The sequence below is a fragment of the Xyrauchen texanus genome, chromosome 19 (genome assembly GCF_025860055.1).
Source record: "Xyrauchen texanus isolate HMW12.3.18 chromosome 19, RBS_HiC_50CHRs, whole genome shotgun sequence".
Classification (NCBI taxonomy): Eukaryota; Metazoa; Chordata; class Actinopteri; order Cypriniformes; family Catostomidae; genus Xyrauchen; species Xyrauchen texanus.
The window spans coordinates 23,724,756-23,739,074 of record NC_068294.1 but is presented as its reverse complement, the minus strand read 5'-3'; the positions used below and the strand labels follow the sequence as shown (position 1 = coordinate 23,739,074).

At 36.9% G+C, this 14,319-nt stretch overlaps 1 protein-coding gene across 1 annotated transcript; it reads left to right on the top strand.

Annotated features, from left to right (window-relative positions):
- The first annotated feature begins 1,259 nt into the window (after positions 1-1,259).
- On the top strand, positions 1,260-11,947 carry tdo2a (tryptophan 2,3-dioxygenase a). Its single transcript, XM_052150357.1, has 12 exons — positions 1,260-1,394; positions 1,600-1,702; positions 1,978-2,068; positions 2,545-2,615; positions 5,699-5,826; positions 6,098-6,284; positions 6,680-6,787; positions 6,895-7,006; positions 9,200-9,257; positions 10,014-10,093; positions 10,221-10,311; positions 11,534-11,947. Exons 1-12 carry the CDS (start codon positions 1,360-1,362, stop codon positions 11,685-11,687), a joined length of 1,218 nt encoding a protein of 405 aa, XP_052006317.1. The 5' UTR covers positions 1,260-1,359; the 3' UTR covers positions 11,688-11,947.
- Positions 11,948-14,319: the final 2,372 nt, after the last annotated feature.

The window sequence follows — 14,319 nt, the reverse complement described above, 5'->3', positions numbered from 1 at the left end:
TCAGCGGAGGAACTCGCCGAGCCAATCCACTGTGGGTACTTAATCTACCCTGTACTGGAATAGGTGCTCCACAGGTCAAAGACTCCTATGCGGACTCCCCTGTGTGTATTTTCGATGGTACGATCCCCTTACAAAACTGGATCTGCATTTTCCTTAGGCAGTCCTATTCCCCCTGAAAGAATAGGAAACTGGGTAAGACCCCCTTCCCTTGATGCATGTAAGGGCCCCGGCTGTGATTGCTCTATGCGAGAAACATAGAGAGAAAAGAGGCCCAGCCAGGCTTGGCCCATTCCCAGGTTGGCAAGCATCACCTTGTTCCCCTCGTCAGGGTAACCGGAAGGATTCTGATGACTTTATGGGGCATTGGGGAAGGGTGCGTGCAGTCTGATACAGCTGGTCGTGTTTGCACATAAGAGTACCTGCCTGCTTCTGTATCAGCAGTTCATGTACACGGCTGAGCGCATGGCACGATATAATTGGGACCCCTAGTGTCGCTTCTTCGACACAACTTCGAAGTGAGCGACAGACGGGGAACATCTAGGTTATGTATGTAACCTCAGTTCCCCGATGGAGGGAACGAGACGTTGTGTCCTCCCTGCCACGTCGCTGAGCCGAGCCACTTTTGTGGCCGGACCATTTCCGGCTCCTCAGAAAAATCCTGAATGAATAGTATTTCGGTGCCCTGCAGATAGTATTTGCAAATACTATCTGCCAACTTCTCATTGGCCTTTTTTCATAGATCAGAGGCATATTCTAGAGAGACCCAAGAGAGACCCCTAGTGTCGCTTCTTCAACACAACGTCTCGTTCCCTCCATCGGGGAACTGAGGTTACATACGTAACCTAGACATTTATTTATAGTGCTATTTCAAAGAAACTAGCACTGCTAATTAACTGATTGCCAAAATGGTAAAAATTACATTACAGATTCCAAATAAATTGTCATTAGGATTTATCTAGGGGGAAAAGTGCAACATTGAATTGCTGTATACCATAGTAGTCTCTATTCAATTCAGTCTTCCTTAACATAATTAAATCTAGGAATGCTCTTAAATTTCTACAGTGCAATTCTGAATGAACCCATGTTTTGACGCACATTTGTTTAATTTATGTACAAAAGCCCTTCTCAAATTGACTGTTTGGTGCATGAACCAATGTAAGTATTTCCCTTAAGATAAGAACATATCAAAGTTCAACAATTCCAACAGTAAAAGGGGTGAACATGGGCTGAAGGGAGGTGGGATGGATCAAGAGGTGATTGGTCAGTCACAAAGTCAGAAAAGAACATAAAATGTGCAACAATCCTTGAAACCCCTGGTTTAGGGGGAAGGACACTTCTGCTTGCTACATCATTTTAGCCATGAGTGGATGTCCATATTTTCAGCAGAAATTCTTGTATGTATTTCTAACTTTCACTATTTTACTGTACATATTTAATATTTTATCATCTAAAGGCACATTTCTCACAAAAATTTTGAAAACCTCATGACCACAATATCTGATACATATAGACAATCAGTTTAACCTGTATATTGAATTCTATACATAAAAGTTTGTTTTCAATATGTCTTGCATTTTTATGTTGATATATGAACTACAGGTCAACTAGTAAGCAGCATTCTCAAGAAGATGAGAATGATAATGCTCAGACTGGAATTAACAAGGCCAGCAAAGGAGGTCTTATTTATGGTGATTATCTGCAGGTAAGTGCACAACTGTATGTGTATTGTTATTAAAAGTATTATACATTTTTGTGTATATTTACTAGCATTTTATTTATTAAACAAAAGCATAAAATATATTAGATTTTATTATTTCGATGATTAATGAGCAATTAATGAGCCATTTTGGAACACAATGCAACTTTAATGGAAAACTGTGAACTAGTTTCTCTATTTTGATGGATATATTGAGCTTGGTTATTTTAGACTTTGTTTGGTTTCATTTCCTTGACACTCTGAATTTTTGTTATCCCCAGCTGGATAAAATTGTGACTTCTCAGGTGCTTCAAAGTGAGCTGAAGGGAAACAAGATCCACGATGAACATCTGTTCATCGTCACACATCAAGGTGAGCCACACAAATGCTTGAAACAGCCTTTGGGCAAATCACTCTTAGCCTCTCTCTCTTAGCTTCTAAAACACAGCAGGCAAAAAAGCTAATTTCCCTATTTATAATGCTGAATGTTGACAAGTTTCACTGCAACAAAAATAGGCAAGACTAGATCAAACACTCAACCATAATGCATGTAATCCATGTTAGTAATGTTCTTATAAATGTAACAATTGTGAATGTGAACAATATCAAGCATCACCATGCTGTGGCACTTATTGACCTATCGATGTGAAGTCATATAATTTTTTTTATTTATTCCTAATGTAAAAAAATATATAATAATTGCATTGCAATGGTATTATTTATACTTATATCCCAAGTTTAAGAGTATAATGACATTGCACTTTGAGGCCCTTGTATACATTCACCTTTTAAGTGTAATCACTTTTTATAGGTTATCTGAAGAAATAATTAACTGTTATCTATTGCAGCCTATGAACTGTGGTTTAAACAAGTTCTATGGGAGCTGGACTCAGTAAGAGAAATCTTCATCAGTGGGCATGTGAGTGGGCCAACAACAATAAATTAAATATTACTCCCAAATGTAGACTTGTCTATGGTCCTGATATTCCTCTTAGCGTTACTCGGTCATAAGCACCCAGACAGTATTTTATTAGTTAATTTTATTAAATACTTATATATGTTAATGAATTATCTGATCAATGCCCCTTATTGATTTGATAGGGCTTGCTTTTAATTACTGTAATATAATTAAAAAAATGATATACTTCAATATAACATTTTAATAAGTCTCCTAAAAAATAAATATAATAATAATATATATTTTTAATGAGAATATTACATTTGGCATTGATGAAGGATCAAGCTGACAGTATACACTTTAAGCATGGAGAAGTTAACTTATTTGTATTAATTTTAAGGAAACTATATTGCCTAATTTTTATTTGCTGTAAAAATGTTTGACTCAACTTTTCAACTTAAAAAGTCTTGTTGAGACAACAAGACAGCATATTATACAACTATAATAAGAAACGTTTGATTTAAGTAATACAGACTTGACTGAGTTGTTTAAATAGCATATATTAAATTAAAGTTTTTTTATATCATTGCACTTTATCTGTATTCTTTATAACAACACAGTACAACCTTTGAGCATCCTGCAAAGCAAATACAGCAAGTGATATCAGGGAGGCACATACAGTTGAAGTCAGATGTTTACATACACTTTAGCCAATTGCACTTAAACTCAGTTTTTCACAATTCCTGACATTTAATTGTAGAAAACCTTCACTGTCTTAGGTCAGTTATTTTAAGAATTTGAAATGTCAGAATAATAGTACAGAGATCATCACATTTCCAGTGAAGTTTAAATACACTTTGTTTGTATTTGGCAGCATTGCCTTTAAATTGTTTAACTTGTGTCAAACATCTTGGGTAGGCTTCTGCAAGAATTTTGGCCCATTCCTCCAGACAGAACTGGTGTAACTGAGTCAGGTTTGTAGGCCTCCTTGCTTGCACATGCTTTTTCACTTCTTCCCACAAATTTTCTATCAGATTGTGATCAGAGCTTTGCGATGAACACCCCGATACCTTGACTTTGTTATCCTTAAGGCATTTTGCCACAACTTTGGAGGTATTCTTGGAGTCATTGTCCATTTGGAAGACCCATTTGCAACCAAGCTTTAACTTCCTGGCTGAAGTCTTGAGATGTTGCTTCAATATAGCCACATCATATTTCTTCCTCACTATGTCATCTATTTTGTGAAGTGCACCAGACCCCTACTGCAGATAAGCACCCCCACAACATGATGCTACCACCCTCAAGCTTCACAGTTGGGATGGTGTTCTTCGGCTTGCAAGCCTCACCATTTTTCCTCCAAACACATGATTGCCAAATAGTTACATTTTTGTTTTATCAGACCAGAGGACATTTCTCCAAAAGCAAGATATTTGCATGTGCACTTGCAAACTGTAGTCAGGCTTTTTTATGGTGGTTTTGGAGCAATGGCTTCTTCCATGCTGAGCAGCCTTTCAGTTTGTGTCGATATAGGACAAATTTTACTGTGGATATACATACTTGTCTACCTGTTTCCTCCAGCATCTACACAATATCCTTTGCTGTATTTTCTATGATTGATTTGCACTTTTCGCACCAAACTACATTCATCTCTAGGAGACAGAATGCATCTCCTTCCTGAGTGGTCTGATGGCTGTGTACGTGGTACCTTTAAGCATTTGGAAATTGCCCCCAAGGATGAACCAGACATGTGGAGGAACATAATTATCTTTTTTTGAGGTCTTGGGTGATTTCTTTTGATTATTCCATGATGTAGAAAGAGGCAAGCAAAGAGTCACTGACTTTGAAGGTAGGCCTTAAAATACTTCCACAGGTATACCTCCAATTGACTCCAATTATCAGAAGCTAATTGCCTAAAGGCATTACATAATTTTCTGTAATTTTCCAAGCTGCTTCAAGGCACAGGTAACTTAGTTTATGTAAAGTTCTGACCCACTAGAATTGTGATATAGTTAATTAAAAGTGAAACAATTGGTCTGTAAACAATTGTAGGAAAAATTACTCATGTTATGTGCAAAGCAGATGTCCTAAATGACTTGCCAAAACTATAGTTTGCTAATATGAAATCTGTGGAGTGGTTTAAAAAAAATTGTTTTAATGAGTTCGACCTAAGTGTGTGTAAACATCTGACTTCAAATATAGACCTCAGTGATGGTGACAATCAACAAACATCATTAAAAAACAGTGATTACAAATACAACAACAACAACAGCCTAGATAAAGTCTGCAAAGAGCATATAATAAGCCTATAACACTATCCATAAATACAAATGTCATGCCGCAATGCATGCTGGGAGCTGGCAAATCTGCAACATTGTTCAACTGTTTGTCCAGACAAATTTGTTAAGCTAGATGGTACAATATTGAGGGGGATATTTATTTATTTTATCAGTCTCAACATATTTGTTCTGCTCTGTATCACTTCAATGTTTTTGACTCAATGTAACTGATATACACAACCATTTAAAAGTTTGAAATCACTAAGACATTCTTTTATTTATTTATTTTGAAAGAAATTGATGTTTTTGCTAAAACAATTGAGAAACATAACTATCACTCGTGCTTAGCTGGCAGCTAATAATACACATTAAACCCCAGTTTCATATAAAAAAGTAAAAACAAGACTCTGGGATGTAGACAGAGTTTCAAAGGAAAAAAGCCACTTCTGATACTGGAAAATAGGAAGAAAAGGGTAGACTGGTCAAAACAATAAAACAAAACAAAAAATGCATGGTAAACTATTAAAAAGAGTATTATGGATGGATCACATCTTGATTGACAAGCATGCAATGAAACATGAATATCTTGAATATCTTAAACTGACTGCTAGAATCCCTAATGTCTTCCTATTGCTTCAAGTGGTGGATTCATTCATAAATGAAAGTTTTATTATACATATTATATGGAGGCATTTTTGGAGGATGATGAAAAGCAAAAATCACGGCCCAAACTTTCTGAATGTGCATGACAGCATGATGCTGCCACTTTCAGTCTAGTTCAAGAATATAACAGAGAGTTAATATATGCACTTCTACATATTTCTACAGGTCCGTGATGAGCGAAACATGCTCAAAGTCAACACTCGCATCAACAGGATTGTAATGATATTCAGACTATTACTAGACCAATTTGCTGTTCTGGAAACCATGACTGCCTTAGACTTCTATGACTTCAGGTAAAATGTATTTCATTGTCATTTTTCCCGACTCTGCCAAAAAAGACCAAATGTTTACCAAAGGATTACTGAAAAACAAGCATTCTAATTCCTAGATAACAGCATTTTTTGGGAAAACTTGATATTGGAAAATGTACTAACACTCAAGAGATGAAGGTCAGCCAACTCAGTAAATAAGTATTTGATTGTACCAATTTGATAAATCAATGGCAATGGCAGTTCTGGGTATAATTGTATTTAGCTCAATTGATCTGTGTGCTTTTGTGCACAGGGAATATCTCTCACCAGCCTCAGGTTTCCAGAGTCTGCAGTTTCGACTGTTGGAAAACAAGATTGGGGTCCCACACAACCAGAGAGTTCCCTACAACAGAAAGCATTACCGGGACATTTTCCGTGATCAGGAAAGCGAGCTGCTTCTTCACTCAGAGCAGGAGTCCACTCTACTTCAGTTAGTGGAGGTATAAGACACCTACAGCAGAAGATTAGTAGTACTCAGAAGACATTTTAGCAGTCCAGTGAGGAATACCAAACTTTACATTTATGCATTTGACAGATGACAGCATCTTAAGTTATACATGTTTTTAGTATGTGTGTTCCCTGGGAATCAAACCAATGACCTTTGGAGTTGTTGGCATTGTGAGATACAGGAACCCTGAGCCCCCCCCCCCCACCCATATGAGTTATACAATGTCATCGAATATACTGTATACACAAGAACCGTTATAACTTACCGGACTTCTTCACAGATTATAGGTATTCATAGAAGAAAAAGTAAAACAGCAGAACCATTTTTAAAATCAGGTCAGGATCAAACGACTGATTAACATTATCACACTGAATCAATATATTTTAGAAATGGCTGGAGAGAACACCAGGCTTGGAGGAAGATGGCTTTAACTTCTGGTGGAAACTTCAAAACAATATTTTTGATGGGTTCAGGAAAGAGAAAGAACAAATAGAGGTTTGTTGGGAATACCTTCATATATATACGTATATATATACACAATTAACAAATGTTGTAAGTTAATGAACAACTAATTCCAGAAATGTTTTGTGTTTGCTTAACAGCAAAAACCAGACTCTGAGATGAAAGAAGAGATGATGGCAGAGTTCATTAAACAGAGAGACATTTTCATATCCCTTTTTGATGAGAAACGACATGATCACTTACTAAGCACGGGTGAGCAAACTTCTTGAGACTTGAGAAAAATAATGTCAAATGATATTAGCTGTTACATAAAAATTAGGGCCTAAAACTAATTAATCACACAATTTTCTGTAAATTCATTGTGATTAATAAAATGATGGTACATGATACATTACAACAAACATAAAAAAAAAATCATCATAAATATATTTATTTATACTTTGTCTTAAAAGAACTTGCAAGAAATTGGTTAGACATAATTTATTTTAAATAAAAATGTACAAATGTTCAGGTTTTTTTCTTTTTTGTGGATAGAGTTAATTAGACACAATTTTACAGGTAGTAATCTTTGATACAAGTATACGTATGCATGCCATAAAATCAATGGACATGCTGACAACTTAGGGTTATTATGTTACAGTGCTTCTCACTGTTAGGAAAGCATAATGCTGTTATTAAAAGTTGAGCAAAATCCTCTGGCGGTTTCCAGTGGACTTTGTTTAATAATTAGATCAAATGGGCAGATTCAATTCATATCAAGTTTTATTGGCAAGATAAACTTGTGTACTGTACATTGACAAAGTATTATTAGACACTATTTATACAGTTATAAAACATATTGAATGCTGAATTTTAATTTGCTGAAATTTAAAATCTCAAAATTATTATTTTCTCGACTGCTGTCCAGTCTCTACAAGTATACAGTACCTGTCTGCAGCTAGCCGAACAGACACATCCTTCAGTCTCTATCATGCGTACATGCCAGCCTGATCTCACAGTGAAATCGGAAAGAGTAGACCGACTTTTCTTTTGTCAAAATCGTTATATGTTGACCAAAATTTTGAAACACTGCCCACAGTAGCCAAAGCGGTAAGTGTTGTAGGGCATATAAAAAATATTAAAAAAATTTAAAATATATATACAATGGGTACGGAAAGTATTCAGACCCCCTTAAATTTTTCACTCTTTGTTATATTGCAGCCATTTGCTAAAATCATTTAAGTTCATTTTTTTTCCTCATTATTGTACACACAGCACCCCATATTGACAGAAAAACACAGAATTGTTGACATTTTTGCACATTTATTAAAAAAGAAAAACTGAAATATCACATGGTCCTAAGTATTCAGACCCTTTGCTGTGACACTCATATATTTAACTCAGGTGCTGTCCATTTCTTCTGATCGTCCTTGAGATGGTTCTACACCTTCAATTGAGTCCAGCTGTGTTTGATTATACTGATTGGACTTGATTAGGAAAGCCACACACCTGTCTATATAAGACCTTACAGCTCACAGTGCATGTCAGAGCAAATGAGAATCATGAGGTCAAAGGAACTGCCTGAAGAGCTCAGAGACAGAATTGTGGCAAGGCACAGATCTGGCCAAGGTTACAAAAAAATTTCTGCTGTCCTTAAGGTTCATAAGAGCACAGTGGCCTCCATAATCCTTAAATGGAAGACGTTTGGGAGGACCAGAACCCTTCCTAGAGCTGGCCGTCTGGCCAAACTGAGCTATCGGGGGAGAAGAGCCATGGTGGGAGAGGTAAATAAGAACCCAAAGATCACTGCGGCTGAGCTCCAGAGATGCAGTCGGGAGATGGGAGAAAGTTGTAGTAAGTCAACCATCACTGCAGCCATCCACCAGTCGGGGCTTTATGGCAGAGTGGCCCGACGGAATCCTCTCCTCACACGGGACTTACAAAGAGGGGTTAAAGGAATGAAAATATGCTGGCACACAATGAAGTATTGGACCATATGCACATCATAGTGCTAATAAAGCCGAATCCCGGCCATTTTCGCAAATTTAGAAATCCCGGCCGGATGCTTTTTCAAGGTCCGAAAAAGAAGACGTGTCTGGGAAAAAGAGGATGTATGGTCACCCTAGGATGTACAGTTGTGTCGAGTGTGTACCTCCTGAAAAATGTATATATGCTAGTTAGCCACAGAAAGTGGGGGAAAACATTAGTGAAGTACAAAGTTGCCTCTGTTTGTTCCAGGCAGGCAGCATGACCCCACCCTTTGAAGCAAGTAAAGCTGAGTAGCCTGCCTGGAATAAACTGAGGCACCTGTCTCCCTTCTCGCGAAGGCTCAGGAAGGTCAAAAAACGGATACTGCACTGTAAAAAAAATTCAACGCGTTAAACAAAAACTATTAATCTCAGAAATTAACGCGTTACATTTCCGAGTTCTAATAAAATCAATTACTATCTTTTTATTTTTGTACAGGTCAGAGGAGGCTGTCCTATAAGGCACTACAGGGAGCCCTAATGATCTACTTTTACAGGTAATTCTGCTGTCCTTCACAAAACTTGAACCATTAGAGGATCATTCCGGCATTTGTGGCACAATTTTGATTACCACAAAAAGTAATTTTGAATCATCGCTCATTTTCTTTAAATAGCAAAAGTCTGGGATTACGGTGAGGCACTTATAATGGACATAAATGGGGCAAATATGTAAATATTCAAATATTCACTGTTTCAAAATTATAGCCACAAAATGTAAACAATATCTGTGTTAACATGATTTACGTGAGATAAAATCGCTTGCTAACCTAAGTTATATCAAATTTTATAACTTTTTTACCATGACAACGCAACCCTGTCAACAATAAAACCCTAAAACAATCATAAAAACAATTATTTAAACAACTTAACAGCTCAAATATCACATGAGTTTTAGCTAAATAAATAATATAAATTATTTTATAGTAAAATTATAACTCTCCACAAACTGGCCCCATTCATTCCATTGTAAGTGCCTCACTGTAACCTCGATTTATTTATTTGTTTGGGGTGAAACAAGTCAAAATAATTGTTTGTGGTAATCAACATTATGGCACAAATTCTAAAGATACTTGAGCTAAACTTGTTTGAACTTGAACTATTCCTTTAAACTTAGCTATTTCAATTCTAACAAATGAATTGCGTTCCTTAATTTCATTAATACATATAAATAGGAACATGTCATGTTATAAATTTTTTCTAATTCAAGATAAATGAAAATACATTTAGCTCAACTTAACTTCCTTTACCTTCAGAGAGGAGCCTCGATTTCAGGTTCCGTTCCAACTTCTGACATCTCTGATGGACATCGACACACTCATGACAAAATGGAGATGTATGTGAAACCCCTGAAACTGTGGGGGAAAAAACAGAACAAAGGATATTGCCCATGCTTTTTCTCATGCATTCCAAAAATACATTTACTTATACATGGCATAATTTATACCTGAATTTCCCCTTAGACAACCATGTATGTATGGTGCACAGAATGATTGGCAGTAAAGCTGGCACAGGTGGCTCATCAGGCTATCAATATCTGCGCTCCACTGTCAGGTAGGCCAAATTATCTGGGACAAAATCCAGTCTTAAAATGAAGCACTCGGCATGCTTTGGCTCTAGAAGTCTCTGTTAAGAATTATTAAAGGGGTCATGACATGAGAAACCAAATTTGCCTTGATCTTTTGGTATATAAGAGGTCTTTGTATCATTAAAACGTCCTGCAAGTTTAATATTTTAAGACGTCCTCCCCATTCTAAACGAATCATTTATTTAATCAAGCTCAAAATACAGCTCGTTCTGGATTCATGGTTAGAAGTGACGTGACGGTTAGAAGTGACGTACCAGCGTTTGCATATGACCGCCTCCAGCACAAGATAACTACGCTTTAAGCGCCAAGACAACTACGCTCATTTCAGTATCGCCGTGCGCCTCACAAGTGTTCAGTCGATGGACAGCGAGCTCTGACAGAGACTACTTGTGCACAGGAAAATTACGATGCCACACAGATGTGCTGTTCCTGGCTGTGGTCAATCAAAACCTCTGAATAAGCTGCCGAAAGATCCAGACGTCAGGGAAAAATGGATGCAGTTTATTTTTTGCGGACGTCCCAGTCACGGCAGTGTTAACTTAAGCGTTTGTTCTGTACATTTTAAGGATGACTGTTTTGAGAACAAATCTCAATATGATGCTGGCTTTGCCAGAAAACTGTTGCTCAAAGATAAGTCCGTGCCAACTATTCTGGGAACAACGACGACGCAAACTGTAAGTAATCTATTTTAAACTTTAAACTACTTTTTAAAGCACAATTTCATTCATTATGAATAATCACAGTGTTTTTACTTAGTTTACTTGCATATTGTTCTGGCTGGGGGCGTCAATAATTGATACATAGGCACTGACGTTAGCCAATCATAACAGTGGGCGTTAACACTGAAGTCTTAATTGGAAAACGCCCCCAAAACAGACTGTTTGAATCAGAGGATGAGAAACAGGGTGGGAAAAGGTCATAAATCACTAGATTTTAAAAGTTTTTCTTAAAAAAAAATATATTAATACTATAATTGCACCTAAGGGAACATAATAATACAATAAAAAAACCCATGTCATGACCCCTTTAATATAAAACACAATGCTCTGCATTCTTAAAAAAAGGTCTGAAATGTACAACAACTTGCAAATCATCTCCTAACTACAAACCAGTACAAAAATAAAACATACAACATTTCCGGAGAAGTCTTATTCAGTTTTAGTATTGACAAGGAGTATGTTGTTTCAGTGATCGCTACAAGGTGTTTGTGGATCTATTTAACCTGGCCACCTTTCTGATTCCGAGGGAATGGGTTCCTAAGCTGGACCCAAATGAGCACAGCTTCCTGTACACCGCTGAATGCTGTGACAGCTCCTACTGCAGCAGTGATGACTCAGACTAAACAGGGATGAAGGAATGGATGGACAAGACACTATAAAAGATTATCAGTATATAATGTTAGAAAGAGATGCTTTAGATGTTTCATAATATCAATCTTCTTTCTTTGTGAATTTAAGCATGGTGTCACCATAATCTCAGTGATACTGTTAATGCACTTGTGTATATTTGGTCAATAAAATGTAATATATATCCATTGTATGAGAGGCTAACTGATTTGTATTTTGTAAATAAATATAATACACATATAAAACATAAAGATAATTCTTGTTTATTTAGGAAAATTAGAGTCTGTTTCCTGTCAAAATATGTTCTTGGAGGGGGCCTGGGTAGCCTAGCGAGTAAAGATGCTGACTACCACCCCTGGAGTCGAATCCAGGGTGTGCTGAGTGATTCTAGCCAGGTCTCCTAAGCAACCAATTGGCCTGGTTGCTAGGGAGGGTAGAGTCACATGGGGTAACCTCCTTGTGGTCGCTATAATGTGGATGCCACGGAGAATGGCGTGAAGCCATGCACTATGTCTCTGGGGTAACGCGCTCAACAAGCCATGTGATCAAATGTGTGGATTGAATGTCTCAGACAAGGAGGCAACTAAAATTCGTCCTCCGCTACCCAGATTATGCTACACTACCACAAGGACTTAGAGCGCATTGAGAATTGGGCATTCCAAATTGGGGAGAAAAAGGGAGAAGGAAAAAAAATTAACTCTTGGATATAATGGGTTTTATTCTATCAGTACACATGGCATTTAAATATTAAATTGCAACACATATGATGAATACAAAAAGTGTAAGAAAGTAAAAAGGAAACTTTATTGTTACAGTATTTACAAAAGCAGATACATTCTGAATATATCTGGTACGTAGTGTACTAATACTCGATTTCCTTTCCTTCATAATCCATTAGAATTCACATTTAATCATATTTTTGTGAATTTATATACTGTATATAAAAACCTATTCTAGAATAAATCTTAAGGTCTGATGAAAATGTTTTATAATCCCTACCAGATGGGTTCAAATGTCTCCAAATATCTGCAAGAACAAGATTTTTACACATCCTTTGGAGCGTCAATGTTGTTCTAGGGGACTTACACACTTTTGATTCAGTATAATCAAGGACTCAGTCCATCAATAGATTAAAGTCTCCTCCCAATTTTATATCATGAGGGGTTCCAACGGCTTGCAACATCCCTTTAAGATCTATAAAAAAGCCCGATCATCAGCATTAGGTGCATAAAAATTAGCCGAAATCCTTTGCCCCTGAATTTCTTCTAAATCAATAATGACTCTTCCTAATTTATCATTAATCTGTTTGAGAATTTTTTTTTATTTTTTATAAACATGTATTTATTGAATTTTAACAGTTAACAAGGATACATTTTGATACATTTAACAAAGCGTATAGCAGTCAAACTATAAAATAATCCACTAAATGTGTCCGAGGTATATCATATTCATTACTAAGTTCTTCAAAAGAAGCTAGTTTACTTTCTTTATACAGATCCATAACTTTACAGATGCCCTTTGTTGCCCACATTTTAAAACCTTGGTCTTTTTTTCCAGGAGAGAAGTTATCATTCCCCCATATCGGTGAAAAGCCTGAGAAAAAAGTAGATTCACCAAGAATTGACTGTACATTATGCCAGACATTAATTGTGTTTCTCACAAAGGGGTTATCAGTGAGCCGCCTCAGTTTTTTGACAGATGCAGAGTATAAATAAGTGTCAAGTCGCTGGCCTTTAGTGCAGATACTTTCAATTTGTACACATGGTAAGCAAGGTTCAGGGGAAAACCAGTACATTGCAGCTCTAATTTGAGCAGCCCAAAAGTACCATTGTAAATTGGGTAGTTGTAACCCTCCTCTCTCATAAGGCAGGTAAAGAAGTGACAGCCTCAACCTTGGCCTCCTGTTATTCCAAATAAACTTAGTAAATAGTTGCTTCATTTTGGAGAAAAACTGTGGCGGCGGGGGTAAAGGGATAGATTGAAATAGGTATAAAAACTTTGGTAGTATATTCATCTTGATTATATTTATACGCCCCAAAAGGGAGATTGGCATTGATGACCAGTTGTTCATGGATTCAGTTACTGTAGAAATCATAGGATCATAGTTACAGGGTACTAAGTCTTTAATGGTTGGGGTAATGGTGATACCGAGATATTTAAATCCATTTACCGCATTATTGAAAGGGTGGTTTATCACCGGGTTTATTCGCTCCCGCTTATTCAAAAACATAATAGAGGATTTTGTTTTGTTTACTTTAAAACCTGAAAATTTTCCGAATGTGTCAATTAAATTGGTCAGATTAAAAATGGAGTTACTTAGGTCTGTTAGAAGTAAGAGGGTGTCGTCAGCATACATTACAATGCGATGTTCGGTGTCCGATACTTTTATACCTGAAATTGAGGGGTGCGATCTCACCGCCAATGCAAGCGGTTCCATTGCTAAAACAAATAGCATCGGTGAGAGAGGGCACCCCTGGTGAGTACCTCTTGTGAGTTTGAAAGGAGATGATATTAAATAGTTGGTGGAGACCTCTGCCATTGGGTCAGTATAGAGTGTCTCAATCCATTTTCGAAAGTAGTTACCAAAGCCAAGGCGAGATAACACATCAAATAAATAGCTCCACTCCA